Here is a 25,860-nt window from a genome sequence, read left to right as displayed (position 1 = left end):
TATTAAGAATGCACTGTAGCAATCTTTTGTTTTTCATTTTTCATGCCAACTAATTCAGTCTTTGGACAAGATTTACAGGCCATTATGTAGTCCTAAATAGACTTTTCTGCTTCAAGCATTTGTATCAAACAGACACAATTATCATTGTTGCGTTCTTCTGCCATAGCAATTGATGCTACTGATAATGTAAATTGGATACTAACTTTTAGCTCTAGAGCAAATTCCTACTAAATGTTTGGATCACATTCACATTGTACCAAAAACTGTAGGGATATTAATGGCTAACTTATATAGAATTGAAACCCAACGTGTATTATTTGATACAATAAATGTAGCAAATGCTGATTAAAATACTACTGTGCACCAACAGGAATGGTTGATAGTTTAACTAGGGATTGAATTGATTTAAAAAAATGTAGTTCAGCTAATGCTTGTAGGCATGAAAAGAAATTGTGCGGGGGGAGACAGAGTTGGCAGACTACAGCCAAAATCAAATATTTCAGTTCACAGCTGAAATTTTTGCATATATAAGTAAACGTGGAAAAATGAGCTGGCAGTTCGCTTAATCCTCAGGATATCCATAGACATGATTTTATGGAAGATGGTCTATTTCTTTTTAATCAATTGGGTTTGCAAAGTACAATAAATCCAGAAGATTGTTTCCTGTGTGTGAAAATACAGATATTAAACAATTTTCAATAACGTGTGCTAATAGGAAATCTGTGTTCTTAAACAGAAAATTTCACATAAAAACAACAGCCAATCATTCCACCCCCAAAAAAACCCTTTCCTTGATAATAAACCTTTTTTTTTTTCCCCAGCCAAAATAAATTCCATGAGAAGGGCCAGGATCTCGCATAAGGGGACTGTAACTGATATCTAAACTCAAATGATTAAACTTGGTGATTCAAATGAAAATGGAGGTACTATAATATCCATTAGGAGAAAATAGAGTAGGAAGTAGGCAAGTATCTGAGTCTGATGGTTTTAAAAATTCCCCAAGAGGTTTAAATTCCACATTTTAAAAATGTTTTGCTGTAATTGAAATTATTATTTTTCCCCCAGAATGCGACCTTAAAAGATTCAGATTACAAGGATAATGCAAGTATGAAGGTAGCTACGAAGATGGTCCAGACGATGGTTCTTTTGTAGTACCCGTTATAAATAGAAACAGGCGCCGAGAGAACAGAAAATTCTTTTAGATTTCAATACCCTGCATAATCACTAGAATTTAGCAAAATATTGCCCCCAAAAAGAGAGAAACTCATTGAATGCAGTCGTGCTCCCTGATCAAAAGAAAGTGACGTGTAAAAATATAATTAGGAAGGCCAAAAAATAATTTGAAGAACAGCTAGCCAAAGTCTCTCTAAAAGCAATAGAAAAAAAATTTTTAAGTACATTGTTTAGCAGGCTTCCTGCGTCTAACCACTGGGGACACTGGATGATTGAGATGCTAAAGGAGCACTCAAGGGCGATAAGACCAGTGTGGAGAAACTAAATTAATTCTTTGCATCGGTCTTCATGGCTGAGGATGGCAGATGAAATTCACTGTTGATAAAAGCAAAGTAATGCACATTGGAAAACATAATCCCAACTATACATATAAAATGGTGGGGTCTAAATTAGCTGTTACCACTCGAGAGAGATCTTGAAGTCATGGTCATGTGACGTTGCACCCCATAATGCTTTATAGAAATATGCTTATGAGTGTAAATATGACATAACTGGAATATGTTTTATGCTAAATATGCCATGTAACATATCTTTGCAAAGGTTATGTTCTACTGCATGTATTCATCCTATTTGTATGCATGCATCATTTGTATATCTAATGTTATGAGTGTTGGCTCTCTACTTGCATTTAAAGTGTTTGCTGTAGAAAGTACCTAAGGCAGATTTGGTCAACGTAGTGAGAAGGGATTATTCAAGTATTTGGAAGTACTTGGCTAACAATGCACCTTGATAGACGTGAATCTACATCTGAGCTCTCCTGAAAACATTAGGGCTAACATGGGCAATGATGTTGGCCTGTAGAGAACTGAGTCATGTATGGACATGTGACCTGCCCATGTGACTCCAAAACTCCATCTTGTAGCTGTGATTCTACACAGGGGGAGAGAGGTTTCCACCCACAAAAAAGAGACTATATAAGGCCCTGGGAAACCCCTCCATTTTGTCTTCAGCTGGCTCAAGAAAGAGCCTCTCCACCCCAAAGAGATACCTGAAAGAAACTGGAACAAAGGACGGTAACTATGGGGGGGGGGGGTGATTGCTGGACCCAGACTAGGAGGAAGTCTAGTCTGTTAAAGAGACTTATTGGAACATCTCTGAGGGTGAGATTTATCTGCATTTAGTTTCTTGCTGTATTAGGCTTAGACTTGCGTGTTTTATTTTATTTTTCCTGGTAATTAACTTTGTTCTGTCTGTTATTACTTGGAACCACTTAAATCCTACTTTTTATATTTAATAAAATCACTTTTTACTTATTAATTAATCCAGAGCAAGGTATTAATACCTGGGGGAACAAACAGCTGTGCATATCTCTCTATCAGTGTTATAGAGGGCGAACAATTTGAGTTTACCCTATATAAGCTTTATACAGAGTAAAATGGGTTTGGATCCCATTGGGAATTGGATATCTGGGTGTTGGGGGCAGGAGCACTTCTTAAGCAGTTTTCAGTTAAGCCTGCAGCTTTTGTGGGGATGTGGTTCAGACTTGGGTCTGTGTTTGTTTGTAGCAGGGTAGCGTGTCTGGCACAACCAGATAGGGCACTGAAGTCCCAAGCTGCCAGGGAAAACTGGATCAGGGCTAGTCCCAGCACATCAGATGGCAGTTCCCAAGGGGGTTTCTGTGACCTAACCCGTCACAGAGTAGTTCTCTGAAAACATCCACTCAATGTGCAGCGTCAGTTAAAAAAGCTAACATAAATCCATGGTATGCCCATATCTTGAATACTGCATGCAATATATCTCAAAAATATATATATTGGAATTGAAAAGGTTCAGAAAAGGACAACAAAAATTATTAGGGGTATTGAACAGCTTCCATATGAGGAGAGATTAATAAGACTGGGACTTCTCAGCTTGGAAAAGAGACTAAGGGGGGCTATGATAGAGGTCTATAAAATCATGACTGGTGTGGAGAAAGTAAATAAGGAAGTGTTATTTACTCCTTTTCCTAACACAAGAACTAGAGGTCACCAAATGAAATTAATAGACAGCAGGTTTAAAACAAACAAAAAGAAGTATTTTTTTTACATAATGCAGTCAACCTGTGAAACTCCTTGCCAGAGGATGTTGTGAAGGCCAAGACTGTAACAGGGTTCAAAAAATAACTAGATAAATTCATGGATGATAGGTCCATCAATGGCTATTAGCCAGGATGGGCAGGGATGGTGTCCCTAGCCTCTGTTTGCCAGAAGCTGGGAATGAGTGACAGGGGATGGATCACTTGATGATTACCTGTTCATTCTCTCTGGGGCACCTGGCATTGACCATTGTCGGAAGACAGAGTACTGGGCTAGATGGAACTTTGGTCTAACCCAGTCTGGCCATTCTTATGTGGCTGGTCAGATATTTAGCCCTACCAGCATTTAGAATGTTGATTTTCCTCAGATCCAAAAGTCCGGGTTGGTGGACTCTGCCCACCTACTCTTAAGCAGTTACTAATAGGAATAACAAACTTTTGGTTCCTCCTTGTTCTCTAAAGTAGCTTTCCCCTCAGGATTCAGTTAAGCTGTGTTGTCCCCACAGTCTGCTGTTGACAGTCCTTTACCTATTTAGGCTAAAAACTAGGTTTAGAAAGGACACACAGGCAGCCAGTGAGGTAGAATCGAAGTATCAGGTATTTTTTGCTCCTCCTATGATTAAGACCTGTTCAGCTGATGAAGTGGGAGTTATATTGCTCAGCTCAGTAGGGTACCTCTACCAAATGCTTTTGTGGAATGACAGACTTTTATGTTTATGGACATAGGATAATATTGTCAATATTTCAGAAGAAAAAGGGATGTGCCCTTCCCTCTCCTTTACAGTGTTTCTATCCTTTCTCCTAAAGGAGAAGGTGGAGTGGGGTTCTCTGTTTCACCTCCACCTAAGTCTAGTCTAGTTTTTGTCCTGACTGCTAATGTATCTGATATCTAAATCCTACCTGACAATATGACATTTTATTTCAAGTCAATATTTAAGAATTGCACAAATTGGATTATTATTTTTTAAATCTCCACCTTGTGGAGTCTGTCCTAACTAGATGCGTTTATCCCCGTTATTGAGAATTTGTTCAAGATGGGACTGAAAGGAGCCATTATGGCTTATCAGGTCACACAGTCTCTATTTGAATTTTTATGCTAGATGGTAATGGTACATTTTCATATAATTAGAGTTGATGTGATAAACAACCTACTCACTCAAGAATGTTCAAATTTCTATTTCGGGGAGGTGGGGGGAGTATGGTAGGACCATATTAAAGTTACAATTGGTCTCAAACTGAAAAGAGCTTGTAAACTCAGTATTTAAAAGCTGAAATGTTGTCTGGTTCTAGGAATTGCCATAATATTGTCTCTTTGGAATGAAGGGAGAGGGCAGCAGGGGTAAAAGGGTTATAGGCGCCTGCCAGAGAGGTGGTGACTGAGACAGCCACAGATTGGGGAGAAGCCACCCAAGAAGTCCAGATATCCAGGAGAGAGAGCTACAGGGTATGATCCTGAGGAACAGCCTGCAATGAGAGTCAGGGTAGGAAGCAAACCAGGATAACAGTAAAGGATTGGGCTGGACCCCAGAGGAGTGGATAGGCCTGGATTCCAGCAACGGGGCTTATTAAGGCCTTGAACAAATGAGGCATGTTTGTAGAGGTTAGGGACTGTGTGACCTTCATCTAGGGCAGGGGTGGGCAAACTACGGCCTGCGGGATCGTCCTGCCTGGCCCCTGAGCTCCGGGCCCAGGAGGCTAGCCCCTGGCCCCTCCCCTGATGTCGCCCCTTCCCCGCAGCCTCAGCTCACTTGCTCGCTCCACCACTGGCGCAATGCTCTGGCCAGCGGAGCTGTGAGCTCCTGGAGCAGCGCAGCTGCAGAGCCTGGCCTGACCCAGTCTCTGTGCTGCGTGGTGGCGGAGTGGCCCAGCTCTAGCAGTGTCAACCACTGGTGCTCCAGGCAGCACATTCAGGGAGCAGGGGGGGTTGGATAGAGAGTAGGGGAGTTCAGGGTGGTGGTCAGGGGGCAGGGGTGTGTATGGTGGTCAGGGGGGGAAATGGGGTTGAATGGGGGCAGGGGCCCTGGGGGGCAGTCAGGAAGGAGCGGGGGTTGGATGGGGTGGCAGGGGGCAGTCAGGGGCAGGGGTTCTGGGGGCAGTCAGGGGACAGGGAAGGGGTGGTTGGATGGGGCAGGGGTCCCAGAGGGGCTGTCAGGGAACGGAGGGGTTGGATGGGGCAGGAGTCCGGGGGGAGGGGGGGCAGATAGGAGTTGGGGGCCGGACCATGACCCCCTCCCTTAACCGGCCCTCCATACAATTTACCAAACCCGATGCGGACCTCAGGCCAAAAAGTTTGCCTATCTCTCATCTAGGGTGACTGGTTTCCAGATGAACTGAACTCTTTACCATCCTGAGAGGGGAAGGAACTACCAACAACTCGGCCAGAGGGCTGAGGTTGTGACAAGTCAAAATTGACTCGAGGGAAACAGAGGCAGAATTGCTGTTATCTTCTGATTGCCACAAGGGGGCAACCAAAGATCAAAAGCAACCTCCAATGGAGGCAGCTTTTATTTTTGTATGCTTACAATTAAATTCTGTTGTTGTTCAACTTATAGTAATACATTATGACAGTGCCCAAAGTACCTTAAAAGGGAGCCACTGTATAAATAAGCTGTATTATTATTATTTTATTGTGAAGGGATCTCACAACCATAGGAGATGTCACACACTAGGGCCCTGATCCTGCAAACAGTTGTTTAACTTATACATGTAAATAGTCTTACTGACTTCAGTGGGACTGTTTACCTGTTAAGTATTTGCAGAATAAGGGTCTATAGATGCGCCTATAGATGAGAAGGTGTTAAATATAGAGGGATTTTTGCAATCCTAATTGTAACTTTTGCAGTTTAGTTCAGACTTTTAAGGAAGGGATAAACAATTATAAGTTGTTGAATCAACTAAAAACAACTGATTATTAATAAACTTTCAACACTTCAAATTGTTTTACAGTAGAACCTCAGGGTTACAAACACATCAGGAATGGAGGTTGTTCGTAACTCTGAAATGTTCATAACTTTGAACGTTATGGTTGTTCTTTCAAAAGTTTACAGCTGAACATTGACTTTGTAGAGCTTTAAACCTTTACTCTGCAGAAAAAAAAATTCTGCTTTTAACCATCTTAATTTAAATGAAACAAGCATGGACACAGTTTCCTTACCTTGTCAAATATTTTTTTAAACTTTCCCTTTATTATTTTAGTAGTTTAACACAGTACTATACTGTGTTTGCTTTTTGGGGGCCGAGGGGGTCTCTGCTGCTGTTGATTGCATACTTCCAGTTCTAAATGAGGTGTGTGTTTGACTGATCAGTTTGTAACTCTGGTGTTCCTAAAGCTGAGGTTCTACTGTGTGTTAACATTTTTGGTTCATTAATTGTCAATTTCCTGCAAAAGGAAACAGGTTATATGAAGTCTCTGAAGATTGATAAGTTTTAAATGAATGGTTTAGTGGCAGAAGAGCTGATGTAATGAAATGATGGGAAAGTTATGTAAGTAAGCTGGGCTGGCAGGACCTTTATAGAAATTATGGTTAGAGAAGAACAGCTCCTTTGTATTATTCAGTAAGAGTGATGATTAGTTAACATGTCAGAAAATCAGTCTTGGGTATAAAGCTGCTTATAAGTGGATCAAAGAGGCAGGAGTGGCGAAAGCTCCCGAACTGTGAACACCTCGTCCCATGCTGCCCCTTCCCCCGAGGCCGAGGCCCTGCCCCTGCACTGACTCTTCCCTTCCTCCCCGCCTCCCACCCCCAAAGATCCCACCCTGGCTCACTCCTCTCCACTCCCTTCCCCACCCCCCCCGTCAGTCACCTTTACAGCTGGTAAAAAGTATCTCTCCCCCATCCCCCCGCCCGTTCCAGTACCCCTGCAAACCCTGAGCTACAAGAAGAAATGAGTGTGCATTGCGACAAGCTGAAACGTTGTAGAATTTTTCCTGAAGGGTTTGTAGATCAGTTTGAGTAAGGGGAGGAAACAAGGGAACGAAACCCAAACCCTTGTTCCTCTGGGGCCTAATTCTGACCTGGTGCCAGTGAATGCCAGACCATTACAGCAGAGTTGAATTTGGCCGCCTCACTGTGGTTTCTACTAAGGATGGATGTAAGTCCTGAAGCATGAGGTGTAATATACTTTCCAACATTTTGATTATCAGTAATTATGATAACTGGATATTCTTGATTCTGGATTTTTGAATTTAGTGACTGAACTAGTGAATTTATTTCCCGTTTCATCCCTTGGTCTGCCTCCATAGTTCCTTTAAAGAGGAGTTGTCAGGATAGCTCCATCAAAATCATAAATACACAAACAGTATTTGGATTCCTTGAAGATGACTGACTCACTTTTGTGGGTAGAGGATACAAGCTGAGTGTAGGCTTTCAGCAGAGAGGCAAAATTCCTTTTCCTGCTCTGAGTTTCTTGACATACATCAGAGGACAAGTACATTCTTCTATTCTGGAAACAAATTGCTCTGTTTTTCTCTCTTTTTGGCATTCATAGTTTTTACTTATTTAACTCCTCACAACAGAAGTCACAACAAGTAACGTTGGACAGCTAATTTTAATTTAGAATGTGGCATAAACTCTTCGTGGTTTTCTCCAGTCAGTTGTCTTGAATACAGCCAGAGCATTGTACAGCCTTGAGGATTAAGCCCCATCACACCATCGCCTGTAAGGCAGGGAGAGAATCTATTTATGCTCCACACCTGGGAGGTGATTGCTTGCTTCCTGGCCAGAGGAGATGGAGCTAGGCTGTATAAGGAGCTGGGGACTCAGAAGAGGAGAGGGATCCAGGAGAAAGGAGCTACGGAGTGTTCCCTCTCCCTGGGAAAGGCCTAGAGCAGGGGTCGGCAACCTTTCAGAAGCGGTGTGCCGAGTCTTCATTTATTCACTCTAATTTAAGGTTTCGCGTGCCAGTAATACATTTTAACATTTTTAGAAGGCCTTTTTCTATAAGTATAATATATAACTAAACTATGGTTGTATGTAAAGTAAATAAGGTTTTAAAAATGTTTAAGAAGCTTCATTTAAAATTAAATTGAAATGCAGAGCCCCCCGGACCGGTGGCCAGGACCCAGGCAGTGTTAGTGCCACTGAAAATCAGCTTGTGTGACGCCTTCGGCACGCATGCCATAGGTTGCCTACCCCTGGCCTAGAGGAAGGTCTGGTAGCTTGGGAATGGTTGTGGCCAGAAAGTAGAGCCACAGGAGCAGGGTTAACTCCTGTGATGGGCCCCTAGAGTGAAGAGCAGCTCCAAGCCAGGGTCTGTGAGGACAAGCAATTGAGATAGAAGCTCATGAGGTGTGGAAGGCCAGCTTGAGTGGAAAAAGGGAAACACGGGGGCGGGGTCAGTTCACTGTCAAGTGGGAAGAATTGAAGTTAGATCCAGGAGGGATAAAAGATCTTTGGCTTGGAGCTGAACTCAAGAAGGGGACTGAACTGTTGTGCAACTTGGTTGGATGGCTGAACAACAGAAGACTCAATAAAGGAGTCTGGAGTAGAGATCAGCTGGGAGTGATAACCGCCACTGAGAAAGTGGCCACCAGAGAGGGTGCAACAGGCCAAGTCCTCTGCAATGCTGGGTCTCCAGGCAGGAGCGGATGCCCTAGAGATAAGGACATAAGTTGCCAAGTGTGAGCTCATTTGCAAAGTCACTGTACTTAACACTGAACCAACCTGAAGCATATTCTCACCAGTAACTACACACCGCACCATAGTAACTCTAGCTCAGGAACCAATCCATGCAACAAACCTCGATGCCAACTCTGCCCACATATCTACACCAGTGACACCATCACAGGACCTAACCAGATCAGCCGCACCATCACCGGTTCATTCACCTGCACGTCCACCAATGTAATATATGCCATCATATGCCAGCAATGCCCCTCTGCTATGTACATCGGCCAAACTGGACAGTCTCTACGGCAAAGGATAAATGGACACAAATCAGATATTAGGAATGGCAATATACAAAAACCTGTAGGAGAACACTTCAACCTCCCTGGCCACACAATAGCAGATCTTAAGGTGGCCATCCTGCAGCAAAAAAACTTCAGGACCAGACTTCAAAGAGAAACTGCTGAGCTTCAGTTCATCTGCAAATTTGACACCATCAGCTCAGGATTAAACAAAGACTGTGAATGGCTAGCCAACTACAGAACCAGTTTCTCCTCCCTTGGTTTTCACACCTCAACTGCTAGAACAGGGCCTCATCCTCCCTGATTGAACTAACCTCGTTATCTCTAGCTTGCTTCTTGCTTGCATATATATACCTGCCCCTGGAAATTTCCACTACTTGCATCCGACGAAGTGGGTATTCACCCACGAAAGCTCATGCTGCAAAACGTCTGTTAGTCTATAAGTTGCCACAGGATTTTTTGCTGCTTTTACAGATCCAGACTAACACGGCTACCCCTCTGATACTTGTACTTAACACTGACCATTTTCGACCTGAAAGCAGATTCTCTGTTTCTTCTTTAGTATCAACGTTGCCTCTTGAATCTCACTGGTTTATCCAAAATTCTTGTCTCTGTCTCATTCTATGTGCTTATATGACCTTAATCACCTTAGTATCTGGGGGCCTTTTACGTATTTAAGAATAGCAATAGCAGTGGCAATCTCTTGCTTTTTTCCTTCCCAGCCTGTAGAAGAAATAGATTGATTAGCCAATAGTTATTTTTTTTTGCTTTGGGTGAAGAGCAACTGGAGGTGCAGCTATGTTGACATCTGCTCATAATGCTAATTTTCAGGGTTTCTGTTTTCCTGGGAAGAAAAATCATTTTCCGTCATTAAACCCTCTGAAATTGTCAGTAGTGTTTGTTTTCACAGCCAAAGTTTGCACGTTTTTCTTCCCCACCCCAAAATGTGCTAACTTCCTGCTCCACTGAAGCTAACTTTGGCTTTCATCCCTTTAAACCACTTAGAGTATGTTTAAACATCCTCAATGTCACCACTGTGCTGAAAGCATTTACGGTTTACCCTGCTGGCCATGTTCAAGTTGATTGCACAGTTCCTGCTGTTTGGGAATTGTTTGGGGTTTTTTTGTTTGGTTTTTGCAAAAGAGGGGTAGGGACTGAGGTTGTTTTACTCAACAGACTTTGATCTCCTCCAGCTCCACTGTTTGGTGGTTACGTTCATGGAGGAAGCAGAAAGGAACGATCCTGTATAAGGGTGACAGATGAATTCTAAAAGCTAAAATCTGTAGGTTTTAGCACCTGAAGGTGTGATGTGTCCTGTTCTTCATAGCTCTTTACTGTAGGGCCTGTAATAAAGTACCAAGGCTTGTTGGTTTTTTAGAAGTATTTGTTGCTAGAACAAAGAGTTTGAAAATTACTGAAACTTGACATGTGTACATGAGGTATATTCCACATATGAATTTACACGTTAAGAGCTTGGTCCAGCTCTCATTGAAATTACTTCAACTTTTATCGTTGACTTCAGCAAGAGCCAGAGACGAACTCTAAGTATACCTAGTTAGCCTAAAAAGCAGACTCTCCTCCTTTAGAAACTTAAGGTTTCTAAATTATCATTATCATTAATTATCATCCTTCCCTAAGATATGACCTCTTAAATACTTGTGGGACGGACTGACAGTATGCTGAACAAACCTTATGGAATGAAGATAAACTTTCCTGAATTAATTTAAACCTTATTGATTTAGGGTTAATACCTTTGGGATATGTTGTATATGAAAAAAGCAGTTGGGTATGTGGTGTTGTGGCATTGTAAGTACCTGCTTTGGTACCAGGGAGATGCTAATTTACTACTTCTGCTATCAACCCTTTGAAGTTATCCCCTGGAGAGGTTCACATATATTAGTTCAAACTGGATTCTCCATGGACCACCAAACAAGGAGAGTATTTATGGATAAACACCCTGGTTTTAAACAGGCTCATACCTGACTCAGCAAACGGATGGGACCCTGGTCCACGAAGACCCCAATCCTTAGGGTAGAGTTGGAAGGACTGGGCCTGATGAGGTCCCATAACACTGAGTGCTTCTCCTAAGCTGAAGCTGTGATCAACTGGTAACCACAAGGAATCCTCTTGGTTGGGGGGTTGAAGGACGGCATTCTGCCAGAATCCATGTTAGCGTTGGGGTTAGCTCAGATAAGCTTATTAGTATGCATGTAGATTCTTTTGTTGTTTTTTTCTGTAATGCTTTTTCTCTTGGTAATAAAGTAGGTTTTCACAGGAATATCTTTTCTGGAAGATCTCACAGGCAAAATTTCAGGTGGAAAGGTGGTGCTGGGGATAAAGTAAAGCAGGCATAAAGTTAAAGTTGTGCTTACAAATGAAAAGGAGTCACAAACTTAACTATGGGGTTTCTACCCCACCATCATAATACAGAATAGTAAAGAAAGAAGTACATAACTTTATATAACTGTTGAAAATCTGTTATGTGATCATGTGCGCCTCTTTGCAGTTATGCCTAGGTGCTGTACACAAAAATGAAGCTTCTCTGCTTCATGTTGCAGGAAATAAATTGCAGGGGAAAAAACTTTAAAGGTTAGCACAAAACCAGGGACAAACCGGTCATGTAGCCTCTAACTCCTAGTCTCCAAATAAGCACCTCAAGTTGTCACAGTTCAAGGCAACTGCGCCTGTTTTCCCCCTCAGTTGCCCAGCAAGGGTACCCACTCTCAGGCTTCAAGGTCCCCAGCTGTTTCCTCTCTTGGGTAGAGAACTGCATCTCTCCCCCTCCTGACCGGGGTATTTCCAGGCTGCACAGTTCCCTGCCTTTACTGTGTATTTACCAGCAGAGTCAGGTTGCCCATGGACACCTACTTACTTTCTCTTCAAAGATGGTTACCAGGGGTAATTGCTACAGTTGGATGGTACCACACAGCACTTTTCTTTATGCAGTATTGGACAAGATACTTGGGTGATGGAAATTCGAAAAATTAGTGTTTCAAAGTAGTTTACATTTAACATGATACTGAATTTCAAACAGCTGGACTGAGAAACTGCAATTGCTTTTTATTCAGCTGTATTAAAAACCTCACTTTCATTTTTAAAATTGTGAAGGTACTTTTTGGAGACTTCAGTGACCTAGGATATTTTCCAAGCAGTCACAATGAGTTAGCTTATAAAATACCTGATAGGTCATTAACATTAAAAGGCAATTCATACCTCTCTCAGCTATTGTTTCAGGCTGCCTACATGTTTAGGAAGACGACATTGCATTGGTTTGCACTTGGCTTTTGTTTTTATAGTTTTCATCCATGGTGTCTTTAAAGTTGATTTAAAAAATAATAAAAATGGAAAGCTTGGATTCTAGAGCACAATTCTACGGCAAAGAGTGAATCTGTGGTATATTCTGTGCATGGTTCCCTGCCTATAGATCTGCCATTTAAAGTGCTTACAAAGGAAAAGTTATGAGTTGTAAAATTCCTGCATTAGTACTTACTTCTGCTCTGAGCTATTTCACCATGTGTCAGTGATTTCTAGGGTTCTGAGTTCACCTTCTAGGTGCAGATTCTTTTAACTTGTCTCTTGGATTTTTGGGTGCTTTCATACAGATGTCTGCTATTCTGATTTTTTTTTTAAATAAGAAAAAAAGTCAACTTACTAATATTACTTTCTTTCAGATAATACACTTTTACAATACCTGCTATGTTAGATAAATATTGTGAATAAGAAATGAATGCTTATCTATGGAAATGTGTAAACTCTTTCTGTCACACTTGTGAAGATTAGTTTTGTGCTAATTTAAGTTGACAGGTGTATAAAAGGGATTAGTACCATCACCAGCAAACTCTTGAGGTTCACTTTCACACATGCTAAATATGAAAGATAAATTTCAAAAGCTTGGAACAATTTTGCATAAGCCATTTATCTTGATTTCCTTTAACCCTGGGCAAAGTGCAGTCTCAGTTCTCAGCATTGCAGAGTGATGTTATGGGAACTACTGCAATTCCTTAAACAAAGAACTGGCTTCCATGTAAGAACACAGAGAGATTATATATAAAATAGCTGTGAGAAAGAAGGAGCCATGTCTATGCACAAATCTTCAAAGAGAGCATCAGCAAGGGAACTATGAAAAATAATTCAAAGGTAAATGGCCGCTGTGTTTTCTTTTTACTACTTTGAGTGCAATAGTTCTCTTTCAGGTCTGAATTTTGGAACAGAATATTTAGTCCTGACTTTTCAGAATTCAAGTTAGCAAATGTTGGGATATTTTTGGTTTTGTAGTGCTGGTTTCTTAGCCAAAGTGAATATTGCTCATCCTAGAGTGATATCTACTAAGCGGACAAGTTAATCTTCAATATATGTACATGGAATAGAGTGGCTCAGTGGACTAGTAATAGTCTACTCTTTCACCTCTAAGTTATTCATTTGAATGTGGGCACGAGTATGATCACAAGGCACTTCCATCTGGTGGACAATGAACTTCCTTCCCTTCTAAAGGTTGATGCATCAAGGTCACGCTGGCAACAAATTGGTAGGACAGCTTGAAGAAAACTCAGGCTGCCACTGCCTATTTCAAATCTCTTCTGCGGATCAGTTGAGTACTTCAGTTTCCAGAGCTATGTATAAGACATCTGTAATGATCTTATAAAATGTCTTCCTTACAAATTATTCCTTGACTTTGTTTTCTATATGTATTATATATAAAATATGTTTTATATATTTCATATCTATTTAATATAACCGATGTTTTATCTATACATGATATTGTACTAGTCTAGTCCCTTAAATACACACATTCACCTTTCCAGTTCTCCTTCCTTGCTGTTAATTTCTGCTGCTTCAATTTTAAGTCCCTTAACATCTTGTTACTACTTATAGCCCTCACCAGTGCTGATAGGTGTTCTTTGTTTGCCTCCTAAATAGTAGAAACCTAGCAGTGAGATTTAGTTCTCTTTGGTGTTTTTGTTTTGTTGTTTCATAAACACAAATGTCCGCCAGTCTGAAGGCAGAGCCTACCAGGTTGGATCTGCTGTTCCTTACATAGAAAGCTCCACTAAAGATCTTCCTAGGTGTCAGAGATCACTGGTCTTGAACCTGGGCCATGGGTGCCCAGGCAGTGCTCGGACTGTGAGTGCCACCTGCTAGCTCACCAGTGGAGAAGGGAGTTAGTGGATCTCTAGTTCATAAAGGGCTCAGCTCGCAAAGCTCCTGATTGGGGGAGACATACAGCCCCACCGATTGCTCAGATGCACTACTTAAGCCAGTAGGAGATGCAGGAAGTAGTCTGAGCAACTAGGTGGATCTCTGGTTGGCTGTCATTTTGGAGCCTGCCTACTCACCTGAGCCCTGTCTTCCTACTTGTTCCTGCCTTCTGACCTGTTCCTGCCCTCCTTACCCCAGATCCTCCTCCGCTTCCAGGTTCCTACTTTCCTACCTCACTCCATGTCCCTGCTCCATCACTCTCCCCCTGACCCTTGGCTTGACTCCATCTCTGACCCCAGCTCTGGTCCTGACTCTGACCATAAGGCTTGACCACCCGGGCCCCAGTCCTCACAGGTTGCTCAGACCACTCCAGCTCCTTGGGGCCGAGGATGGACCCACTGGATTCCCTTGTTCCCTAAGGGGCATTGGCACTGCACAAGAAGGCAATCCATCTGCAGACAGACAACTGAGCATTGCAGGCGCAGAACGAGCAGCTGGCTGCTGAGAACTAGGCATTGGGGGAGCAAGCCCACCAGCTCTATGCAAAGAACAGTATGGACTAGACCTGTCTAGCTGCACTGTCACCCAAGCCGGTACCTGCTGTCTCTCAGCCTGTTGAGTCAATGCAGGTAGATTTGACCCAACAGCAACTTGCTCCTAAAGAGAGAAAGCACCAACGACACCTTAACCTGCCTTAACTGGCTCACCATAACAATATTTCCAGTTGTCCCATGAGGAGCCCAGCCTGAAGGAATCTGAGAAATGAGCCAGCACAGGCTCGGAAAAGGGGGCTAGCCCGGGACATCCTGACAGTGTTCCTCTGAACCCCGCACTGAAGTCCTGGCTGGAACACATGCTGGTTCCTGTTGACCAGCACTGCACCTACAGGTGCCAGTTGAGTTACAAATCCTGGGGAATCCCCAACCATAACCTCCACAGAGGGCCCTTATGGACTGATGTAGCAGACAACTTTATTAATACAGAAACAGCCCAGGTACTACAGATTCCCTTGTGGACCAAGCCGTTCTAGACCTAATAGAGACGTTCAATGGGGGGTTCTTATCCTCTGAACCAGTGGCCATGAAAACTGTTCCTCTCAAGTTTACTATCCAAGATCATTGAGAGACCCTATAGTTCAGTACCATCCATTCCCCAACTTCCCTGTGACGTTGGATATATTGTGGTGGCCCTCCACAACCCCTTTGTCTGCTGGCAAGAACTAAAAGTTGACACTTCCCCCCCTCCCCCCTCAGAATCCTGCCAGGAGCACTGCTTGTGCCCAGGAAATGGGCAGCGCTCAGTAGTTCCCCAGCGGTAGCAAGCTGGAGTATCCCAGCAGAGCCACCCACTGATCCTAGTCCTTGACTTGTATCCAAATATGGTGACTACAATGATGTCTTCAGATGGAAAGGAAAAAAAATGCAGGCCCCTTGCCTCCGCACAAAGACTTTGATTGCCCAGTTGACTACAACCAGGAGCAAACGTTCCATTCAGGCATCTATATGCCATGTCCAAGCCTGAACTAGCCGGACTGCACACCTACATACAGGAGAATGTAGGGCTTTATCCATAAATTTACCTTCCCTGCCGGGGTGCCAGTCCTCCTTTTTCATCTTGGTCTGTCTTTCTGTCTTAATCTATGCACAGTTGGAGGCTTCCTTATCAGGCTGCGAATCAGGTCACCATCTGAAATCAATACCTATTAAAAGTACCCTGAACTAATGGACTGTGTGAATGCTGCTCAGGAATACACACAGTTGGACCACAGGGGGGTATATAGCCTAGTATGTGTTAGAGTTGGGGACGAATGGAAGACTGCCTTTTGAACTCATCACAGTCACTTTGAGTATCGTGTGATGCCAGGCAAGGTTCCAACATTTTATTAATGATGTACTGCAGGACATTCTGGATCAATATGTGGTTGCATACCTGGATGACCTGTTTTTAACAACACACCATGCATGTCCATTCTATCCCAAAGAAGCCATACCAACATGGCCTCTACAATTAGCTAGAAAAATGTACCTCTGATCAATCCGCCATAGAATTCCTTGGATTCAGCCTATCTCCTGCAGGTATTGAAATAGCCGTGCTAGGTAAAGACAGTCCTTGGGTTGCTAGTGCCATAGAACATTCACAAATTACAATGTTTCCTGAAGTTCACAAACTTTTATCGACTATTCACCCTGAGGTTCTTGGAGCTGATCACCCCCTCACTGCCCTTCTCTGCAAAGACACCAGGTTCCTCGGTGTTCTCGAGACCCATCAGGCCTACAAGCAATTAAAACGTGCATTTACCACTGCTCCTATGTTAGTCTACACAAGCTTTCATCATCGAAGTAGGTGTTTCTAACTTGGCAATTGAAGTGGTGCTATCCCAAAAGCGCAGTCCTCAATGATTGCTGCGTCCATGTGTCTTTTATTTCATGAGATTCTCACCCACAGAGCAAAATTTAAAAATTTTGCAGAAAACTCGTGGCAATTAAGATAGCCTTTGAAGAGTGGTGCTACTGTCTAGAAAGGGTCCTGTACCCTATTCAAGTGTACTCTGAATATAAGAACCTAGAATATAGACCCATAAATTTAAAGGCCAGAAGGGACCATAAGGATCATCTAGTTTGACCTCCTGCACATTGCAAGCCACAGAACCTCACCCACCACTCCTCATAGACCTATAACCTCTGAGTTACTGATGTTCTCAAATCATGATTTAAAGACTTTAAGTTACAGAGAATCCACCATTTCCAATGGCTTAAACCTGCAAGTGATCTGTGCCCCATACTGCAGAGGAAGGCAAAAAAGACCAGGGTCTCTTCCAGTCTGATCTGGGGGGAAATTCCTTCTCAACCCCAAATATGGTGATCAGTTATACCCCAAGCATGTGGGCGAGACCCACCAGCCAGCCAGAATTAGCTGTAGTATCTACATAGAGCCAGGTTTCTCAACCATTGACAACTTTCATGCTTTGATTTCGTATTCTCTTATTGCCCAGGAACGAAAAATAACAAGGTCGGCACTCTGACCTGGAAAAGAGACTGTTACGCTGACTTAAAAGATGCAACCACTAAACCTTCTGAATCCTCAAATCTCATAACTTTCTGGCCATGCATCTATAGGTTTATCAATCGATTTTGGACTATTACTTATTGCTGTAGAAGTAACAAAATAACCACCCACCTGAGTACTTACTCTTTGTTTTTGCAGAGCTGACAGGAGGTTGTTGTTGCTAAATGCTTATTGCATTCACCTAATTTTTGCTTACACTTCCCTTATTCCTAAAAAAAAATTTCATATTCCATATTGCTTGGGAAGCATAGTTAAAGATATTATGGCATTGAACTGCTTCTTAAGCAATCCCTGTGCAGCTAAATTTTTTTCATGGCATGGATAACTCTTAAATGTTCCTCGTTTCAAGCGATGTCACTCTTTCTTTAGTCCCAAAGTCACTCCTATGGTTCATACCAATTTGGTGTCCCCTCACTGTCCTTATTCAAAATTAATTACAACAGAAACTTTAAAAAAATGAAACTGATCATAGGATTATTTGCACTAAAGGAAAGAATCCCTTGCCATTTTGAGTTCCCAGCATTAATAGTTTTTAATGGCCTTCATTTTGAGTCTTTGTTGTACATTGCATCTAGGGTGACTAGATGTCCCGATTTTATAGGGACTGTCCTGATATTTGGGTCTTTTTCTTATATAGATGCCTATTACCCCCTAGCCCCGGTCCTGATTTTTCACACTTGCTATCTCAGGGGTCGGCAACCTTTCAGAAGTGGTGTGGCAGAGTCTTCATTTATTCACGCTAATTTAAGGTTTCACGTGCCAGTAATACATTTTAATGTTTTTAGAAGGTCTCTTTCTATAAGTCTTTAATATATAACTAAACTATTGTTGTTGTATGTAAAGTAAATGTTGTTAAAATGTTTAAGAAGCTTCATTTAAAATTAAATTAAAATGCAAAGCCCTCCGGACCGGTGGCCAGGACCAGGGCAGTGCGAGTGCCACTGAAAATCAGCTCGGGTGCCGCCTTCGGCACACGTGCATAGGTTGCTTACCCCTGTGCTCTCTGATCATCTTAATTGCATCCCACAGTTTTGTTCATGGCAGGTTTATGTGTATAGTGGAGTGGCCTCCAATTAGTACACAATGTGGACTTAGTCCAGCAGTTCAGACAGAAGTAATATCAGAAGCCAAATTTTCACTATAAAAACAAAATTTGTTGCACTTTTTCCAGTTCGTAGAGCAAAATGTAGGTGCACTGGAATTTTGAAACACGTATACACAAATAGAACACTTGTGTCAGGTAGCAGAAGGAAAGATTGTACTATTTCAGTGTGGAAAAAGAGAGCATATTCTGCTCTAAATAGAGTGAAAGGAACTTAGCAATACATCTTTATATTATCTGTTTCATGCCACTGTGGTTGTATAAGCAAGAAACTTGGATGTTTTGCTGATTTATCTTGTTGGATGTCCTCTCACCTTTAAATATATGAAGTCTTTGTTTACTTTTACAAGTATATTGAGTTCTTTAAAGCTCTTTGATCGTATCCTGCTTTCTAAAATACAATTAAGTCACCACATTTTGGAGTGATATTGTAGTTTTAAAGCCACAGCTTTGTGGGAATGGGAAGTGGAGGGCAAAAATACCAGCACCATTCTCTATAGTCTGATGGTAGAGGAGAAAGGCAGACTCATGACTGCCTTTGGGAACCACAGGGGAGAGGAGCGTACACACTGGTAGCATCTACACCTGCTTGTGCATCATCTGCTCCAGGCCAGTTATGATCTGGACCTTTAATAAATATGGATGGGATTTTCAAAGAGGCCTAAGGGAGTTAGGTGCCCAAATCCATTGAATTTCATTGAATTCCCTTAGGCTCCTTTGAAAACCTGAGCCTATGTTTTTAAAGGTGATGTACAGTTTGTTTAAATACTTTAAAGACAATGTTTTGAATACACTAGTTATTGGGGTTATTGAGCAAAACTTTAAAACACTGAATTCTATCTTTAAAATATTTTGTCATCTCAACTTTAAGCCAGCAGATACTTATGAATTCCAAAGGGAGCATGACAACATTCAAGATCAATTTTCTTTTGTATTCGTGTTGCAGTGCAAGGCTCATCTCTTTGGCCAAGCATTTGCTTGACGTTGGGCTAAAACTGTCAGATGAAAAAGATTTCAAGCAGGAGAAAACACCCAGAGCTGCTTGAAGCTGTCCAGAAGGTGTTAACGGTTTCTGTGCTGAGCATCAAAATTTGGTATTATCAACGATATATGCTCCAAATGCAGCCCAAGCTTTGGGGGAGGGCGGGGAAGCCTGGACCTTCACTGAATCCCTTTCCCAAAAGTGGCAGAAGTTCAAGGCCTTTTTGTGTGAGGGTACGGGGATGGCCCAGCATCAGGTTAGAGCCATGTTCAGTGCCTAGAAGCTGCAGCATTTGATGCCTTTGCTGGAAAGAACTGCTACATTGCGATGTTTCAAGTTTCCATCAGAATTTCCAGAATAAGAGAACCTCTTCAGAGACGGAAGAGTGGAGTTAATCAAACAAAGGCCAAAGAGACATTGAAATACCTCACAGAAGAGTTAGATGGCCAGACCATAGCTTTCAGGATCCTCCTAAGCCATAATTTGAATGTGTCCCAAGTTCCTTTGATCATTTCCCTTTCTACCAACTAGTTCCACGCATGGGCACATCTGACTAGTGAAGTACAAAGCGTCAGATGTTTAATGGTAATTGCTTTGCCAAACCAGGTTACTTACTATTGGGTCACTTTGTTCTTTCAGCCTTTTGGGACCATTCAGTGCCTTGAGAGGTTTGCTTGATAAAGCAGCTTTATAAATAACATTTTGCGTGTGAGTGTGTGAGAGAGAGAGAGACCTAACAAGCCCCAAAGGGCACAATGTGTCTCACAATAGTAGTTCTTAGTCTAGCATTAAGTACAGAGTTAGGGCAGTTCTGGGATCTGTGCAGAACAGGTGCAGCTAATAGTATTGACTCACAGTAAAGAACACCCTATATGCTCAGCTTTGCTGCTTTAATGTTTCTTTTCCTTTAGCTTTTTAAGTTCATGACTTAAACGGTGGTTGAAAACCATTTCAAGCCACGCGGAGGAGAAAATGATGGGCTAAGCTACAGGAAGATATTTAGAAGCCATAATACAGTACTTTAGTTAGGCTTTCTGTTGCTCAGTAATCCTTTTAGCTATTTTGTCACATTGGCAATCAGGGAGTAAATACACACTGGCTTATTTACCCTGGTGTCTTTGTACTTTCACCACTTCTTCTGTTTCAAATCACACCGCAGCCTTCCAATGCATCCAGAAAATGATGCGTCTTCAGACCAGAAACCCATTATACCCAAATATCTAAACTCCACCTTGGCAAATATTGGGCATAAGAGTTAATCAGAGTTGCAAAACTGCTGACAGATAGCTTGAAACTACACATCCTTTAATCCCTTACTCGCAAGTGTCTCAAAATGGTTTCTTCCACAGTTGATATTTATGTACAACAAACCCTTGCAAACAGCGGGGGTAATATGCATACAGATGTTAACTGTGTACAAATTCTTGTGTGTCAGATTGCAGCATAGTAACATTTGGTGGTGTTCAATGATCTGTTCATTCACAAGTATGGTTATGGTTAGTAGCTGTGTCGTTTTTCAGGGTACAACTGAGTTGCTTTTAGTAAAAGAAAAAAATATATTCATTTATATACAATAAAGCAACAAGTTGCCCTTAAAGAGAAAAGGATATTTTTATCTTAAAATGGAGTGACATGGAATTTGGATTTTTTCTAATCTGGTAAGAATAGGTAAATGATGCCTAGAGTGGACTGTGGATCTTTTTGTATGTCTGTGTGGTTCTCCTTCTCCCTCCCCACTCAAAAAAAACCACCGCAATTTTGATTAAGGATTTTCAAAGAGTGTAACATGTGGTACACAAGTTGTAGTAAAAATATCAGCCACCGAGGAATCAGGTGTGTTTGATTTTATTAAATGGGTTGTGAGGTGCCTCTGGGTTGTTCATGTACTTTCGCATGGTTATCAGGAGTGTGCAATGTATTTAAATAAATAAAAGCCCCATCTGGCTCAAAACTCCAGCAACAGGAGTATCCTCTCTCCACACGATGGTTTGTCAAGGAGACTTAACGGTTTGGAGAGAGGTGGGGTGGGTTAGAAAATGTGTTCTTGAAAGAAGACAATCATTTAATCAAAACGGGAATAACTTTATATTGTTGTAATGGGACATAATCCCATGTTGTACAGGTTTCTCACACATCTGAGGCTATTGTACTTCCAGGTCAGTACACACTCACCTTCCAGGTCATGTATAGTACAAATACACACATTGAAACAATGCATAATTAATCTGCATCTAAGGTTGGTTTGAGTTTGTTCATTTGTTTTAGTTAACTGACGTCCAATCTCTGAAATACTCGAATCAAATACTTATGCTCATGGTTTTAAAGCTCTTCTTTACGGAATTTGTACTTCAGAGTATCTATCATTTTGTTTCATAAAGTGTCTGGCTAGAGATACTGTTAGCAAATATTATGACCTGCACTTTCTGTTTGCAGACGAACAGGTGTTGTGATTATCGTCTATCCTGAAATTCACAGAAGTGCCCTGGTTTCATGAGTCTGGCCCAGGTTTTATAGGCTTGGCACGCAGAACTATCAGAATTCTGCATTTACTTGAGCCGTTGACACAAATGTGATAATGTTGCCTCTGAAAAACAATGTTCTATCATGCCCATATTGATGCAACATTACAACACCATGTCCCAAATGCGCACTGCATTACAATCTTTGTGCCTAGAGAAATGAATTTGGAAAGAGAGAGCTGTAAAATGAGTCCCTCTCACTTCATCTTACTACAAGTAACCTCTGCCAGCCTGTTAAAGCAAGAGACAGGAGCACCTCTTTTGAAGTTTGCATCCCACATACCATCTCTCCTACTTTTTGTTTATTTTTTTTAATTGACGAGTAAGTGCTTTATAATTGTCACTTCCTTCCATTCTGTGCCATCAGTATGGAGAGCATTCTATTTGATAGATATGTTCTGCTTGTACCAGTCAGAGGAACTGGACAGAGTAAATTCCTGGAGCTGACCTATCCATTATGAGCCATAGCTATTAGAGAGTGATTGTAGGTATATGAATTAAATGGAAAGAGCAATTATAAATCTTTTTGTATTTTAGCTGGGAAGTACAAACATTACCAGACTCATCCATTCATCAGGCATCTGTCCAGTATAATTTTGGTTTAAAATTCATGTTTCCTTGTATGGGTGTCGTAGAAATGATTCAATTAATGAATGCTCATGTAGTTGTCATTTATATTTTTAAATTTGTACTGCTCCAAATGCTTGCTTGTTTATGAAAAATCTCATAAACAAATCTTATGCTCATAAATATCAAAGGTCAAACTTTAAGCTTATGAGTATTTAGAAACCTTCTGTCCACATTCCTTTGATTTTTGGTAAGTCACTTAGAAGCTTCTATCACTGTTTGCTGAGGTTTGCTAAAACTAACATGCCTTTTGTTTTTTCTAGGGTAATAAATGCAGGGAAGAGCACACACAATGAAGACCAAGCAAGTTGTGAAGTGCTTTTTGTAAAGAAGAAAACTGGAGGCACCAATTCCACTCCAAACAAAAACACATCCACCAAACGAAGGTCCTCACTGCCAAATGGAGAAGGACTACAACTGAAAGAAAACTCAGTAAGTAACCTCCACTCATCTTGCTGTCAGAATAGAAATACAAACTAATATAAGTAGACAGTGGTGTAAGACCAGTGAAAAAATCCAAGAATTCTTGCTAAGTGTTGCAGATTTTCTTGTTACCCCTCTGTGACCTAATTGGCTCTGGTTTATCAAAGAAAGCTTCGCTCATTTTATATAGCTCCACTTTTGGATTTTGAATTTCACATGCTGCAAAATGTTTCTCACTTAGAGGGCTTTCTAATTTAGAGAGGAAACAAAAAATGATTGGGGACATGCTATAAAATAATGAAGAATCTAGAGAAGGTCCATTGGGTGGGCTGGTCGATCCTTTCTCATAACACAAGCCCAAGAGAACGTAACCAAAATTTAAAGGCAACATATTTAACACAGATAAAAGGAAATACTTTTTTACTACAATACATATTTAACAAGTGGCATTCACTGCCACAAAATATTATTGAGAGAGCTTAGTAGGATTCATAAAAGAAATAGTCCTTAATCATGCATAGTCTCAATATTAACTAGGAGTTAAAAGGATATATGTACTTCATGATATAAGCTAATCATTAAGAGTCTTGGGTATGGAAGAAATTTCTCCTGTGGGCAGATTTTGACATAAATAGTCAAATAGAGGGTTTCTTACAATCGGTAGAAGATTGGCCATTGTTAAGGCTCAGATTTTATCACAGATATTTTTAGTAAAAATCACGAACAGGTCACGGGCAATAAACAAAAATTCACAATTGTCTGTGACCTAGTTGTGATTTTTTTACTAAAAATATCTTTGACAAAATGGAGAGGGAGGAAGGTCCAGCAACCACAGCAGCTGTGGGCTTTGGGGTCTCCTCCCGCCGTGGCTGAAACACTGTGGGGGTCCACTGCCGCAGCTGGGCTGCTGCAGGGAGCCAAGAGGTGAGTGGGAACTCTGGAGGACCCTCAGGGAGCTCCGGGATCCTCCTGCTTCCCAGCGCCTAGGAGCTGCTGGGGGCTGCCACCAGCAATGCCTGAGAGCTGCGAAGCTGCCTGCTGACAGCTCCAGCCTTGGTGCATAATCGTAGCCTTAGCCATTGTAGAATATACTGTATGTGGTATGTGTAGGCAAACACAATATGACACTGAAATATGATGTGTCGATAACAGAATGCATGCATTGGTGCCATTTAGGTGCTTGTGCTTGCCTGTCAGATCAGCAATCTTCCCCATAATATTTTCAGTTTCATTTCTCACTCAGTCTTTCACAAACTAGAATTATTATTTTAAAGGCACCATAAATATACAGGGCCGCCCAGAGGATACAGGGGGTCTGGGGTCTTCGGCGGCAGGGGGCCTCCACTTCGGCGGTAATTCGGCGGCGGGGGGTCCTTCCGCTCCGGGACCCGTCGCCGAAGTGCCCCGAAGACGCCCAGCGGGGGCCCTCTGCCACCGAATTACCACCAAAGCAAGACCCAGCACTTCGGCGGCGGGTCCTGCTTCAGCGGTAATTCGCCAGCGGGTGGTCCTTCCGCCCTGGAGTGGAAGGACCCCCAGCCGCCAAAGTCCTGGAGCGGAAGAAGCTCCGGGGGCCCGGACCCCCACGAGAATTTTCTGGGGCCCTTGGAGCGAATGAAGGACCCCGCTCCGGGGGCCCCAAAAAACTCTCGGACGGGCCCCTGTGGGGCCCGGGGCCTGGGGCAAATTGCCCCACTTGCCTCCCCCACCGCGGGCGGCCCCGTAAATATATGTGGAACTTCTCAATTACAGAAACGTATGTACAAACAAGTAGAAGACACAGTCTCTGCCCTGAGGGTATGAACAGGTAAAAGGTGTCAAGTATCAGAGGGGTAGCCGTGTTAGTCTGGTTCTGTAGAAGCAGCAAAGAATCCTGTGGCACCTTATAGACTAACAGACGTTTTGCAGCATGAGCTTTCCTGGGTGAATACCCACTTCTTCGGATGCAAGCAGTGGAAATTTCCAGGGGCAGGTGTATATATAAGCAAGCAAGAAGCAAGCTAGAGATAACGAGGTTAGATCAATCAGGGAGGATGAGGCCCTGTTCCAGCAGCTGAGGTCTGAAAACCAAGGGAGGAGAAACTGGTTCTGTAATTGGCAATTGGCAAAGTTAGACTCAGGGCTTGGCTACACTTACAAGTTGCAGCGCTGGGAGTTACAGCGCTGGTCATGCAGCTGTGGAAGGGCCAGCGCTGGAGTGTGGCCACACTGACAGCTACCAGCGCTGCAGTGTGGCCACACTTGCAGCACTTTCCAGCGCTGTATTGAGAGGTGCATTGTGGGCAGCTATCCCACAGAGCACCTCGTCCCGTTTTGGCGCCGTTTTGGCGCTGAGTATTGTGGGAAGGGGAAGGAAGTGTGCGGGTCATTCCGCTTCCTGTTTGCCAGCGCCCCGTGGTGCATCGCTTCACATCCCAGCATTCACTCTTTCCAGCAGCGTTTGGCGCCATTGTGAGTGTCTTTCTGTTACTCTCTGTGTGAATCGCGATTTCTGTGGCAAATGGAGCCCGATCTGCTGAGGACTCTGCTGATGAGTGTCACCAGCACAACACGTTTGGCAGTCCAGCTATTCCTTCAGCTCCAAAGTGACAGTGAGGATTCCGACGATGATATCAATATGGATTTGCCTGCCGCGTGTGACACTAAAGTGCTTGCGGCATTTACGGAAATGCTCAGCACCGTTGAACGCCGCTTTTGGGCTCGGGAAACAAGCACTGAGTGGTGGGATCACATCGTCATGGAAGTCTGGGATGACGAGCAGTGGCTGCAGAACTTTCGTATGAGAAAAGC

General features: G+C 42.5%; 1 protein-coding gene across 3 annotated transcripts in view; it reads left to right on the top strand.

Annotated features, from left to right (window-relative positions):
* The window catches only part of PPM1H (protein phosphatase, Mg2+/Mn2+ dependent 1H), a 232,889-nt gene that overhangs the window by 102,085 nt on the left and 104,944 nt on the right, over positions 1–25,860 (top strand). For all 3 annotated transcript variants that reach the window (XM_045032965.1, XM_045032956.1, XM_045032973.1), the window contains exon 2: positions 22,911–23,079. In XM_045032965.1, coding sequence (XP_044888900.1) covers positions 22,911–23,079 — 169 coding nt within the window. The remainder of the gene's footprint in view (positions 1–22,910; positions 23,080–25,860) is intronic.

This window comes from Mauremys mutica, chromosome 1, assembly GCF_020497125.1.
Source record: "Mauremys mutica isolate MM-2020 ecotype Southern chromosome 1, ASM2049712v1, whole genome shotgun sequence".
In the NCBI taxonomy this organism is placed as follows: domain Eukaryota; kingdom Metazoa; phylum Chordata; order Testudines; family Geoemydidae; genus Mauremys; species Mauremys mutica.
Note: the sequence above shows the minus strand (reverse complement) of the source record. Positions and strands in the feature narration are given on the sequence as shown.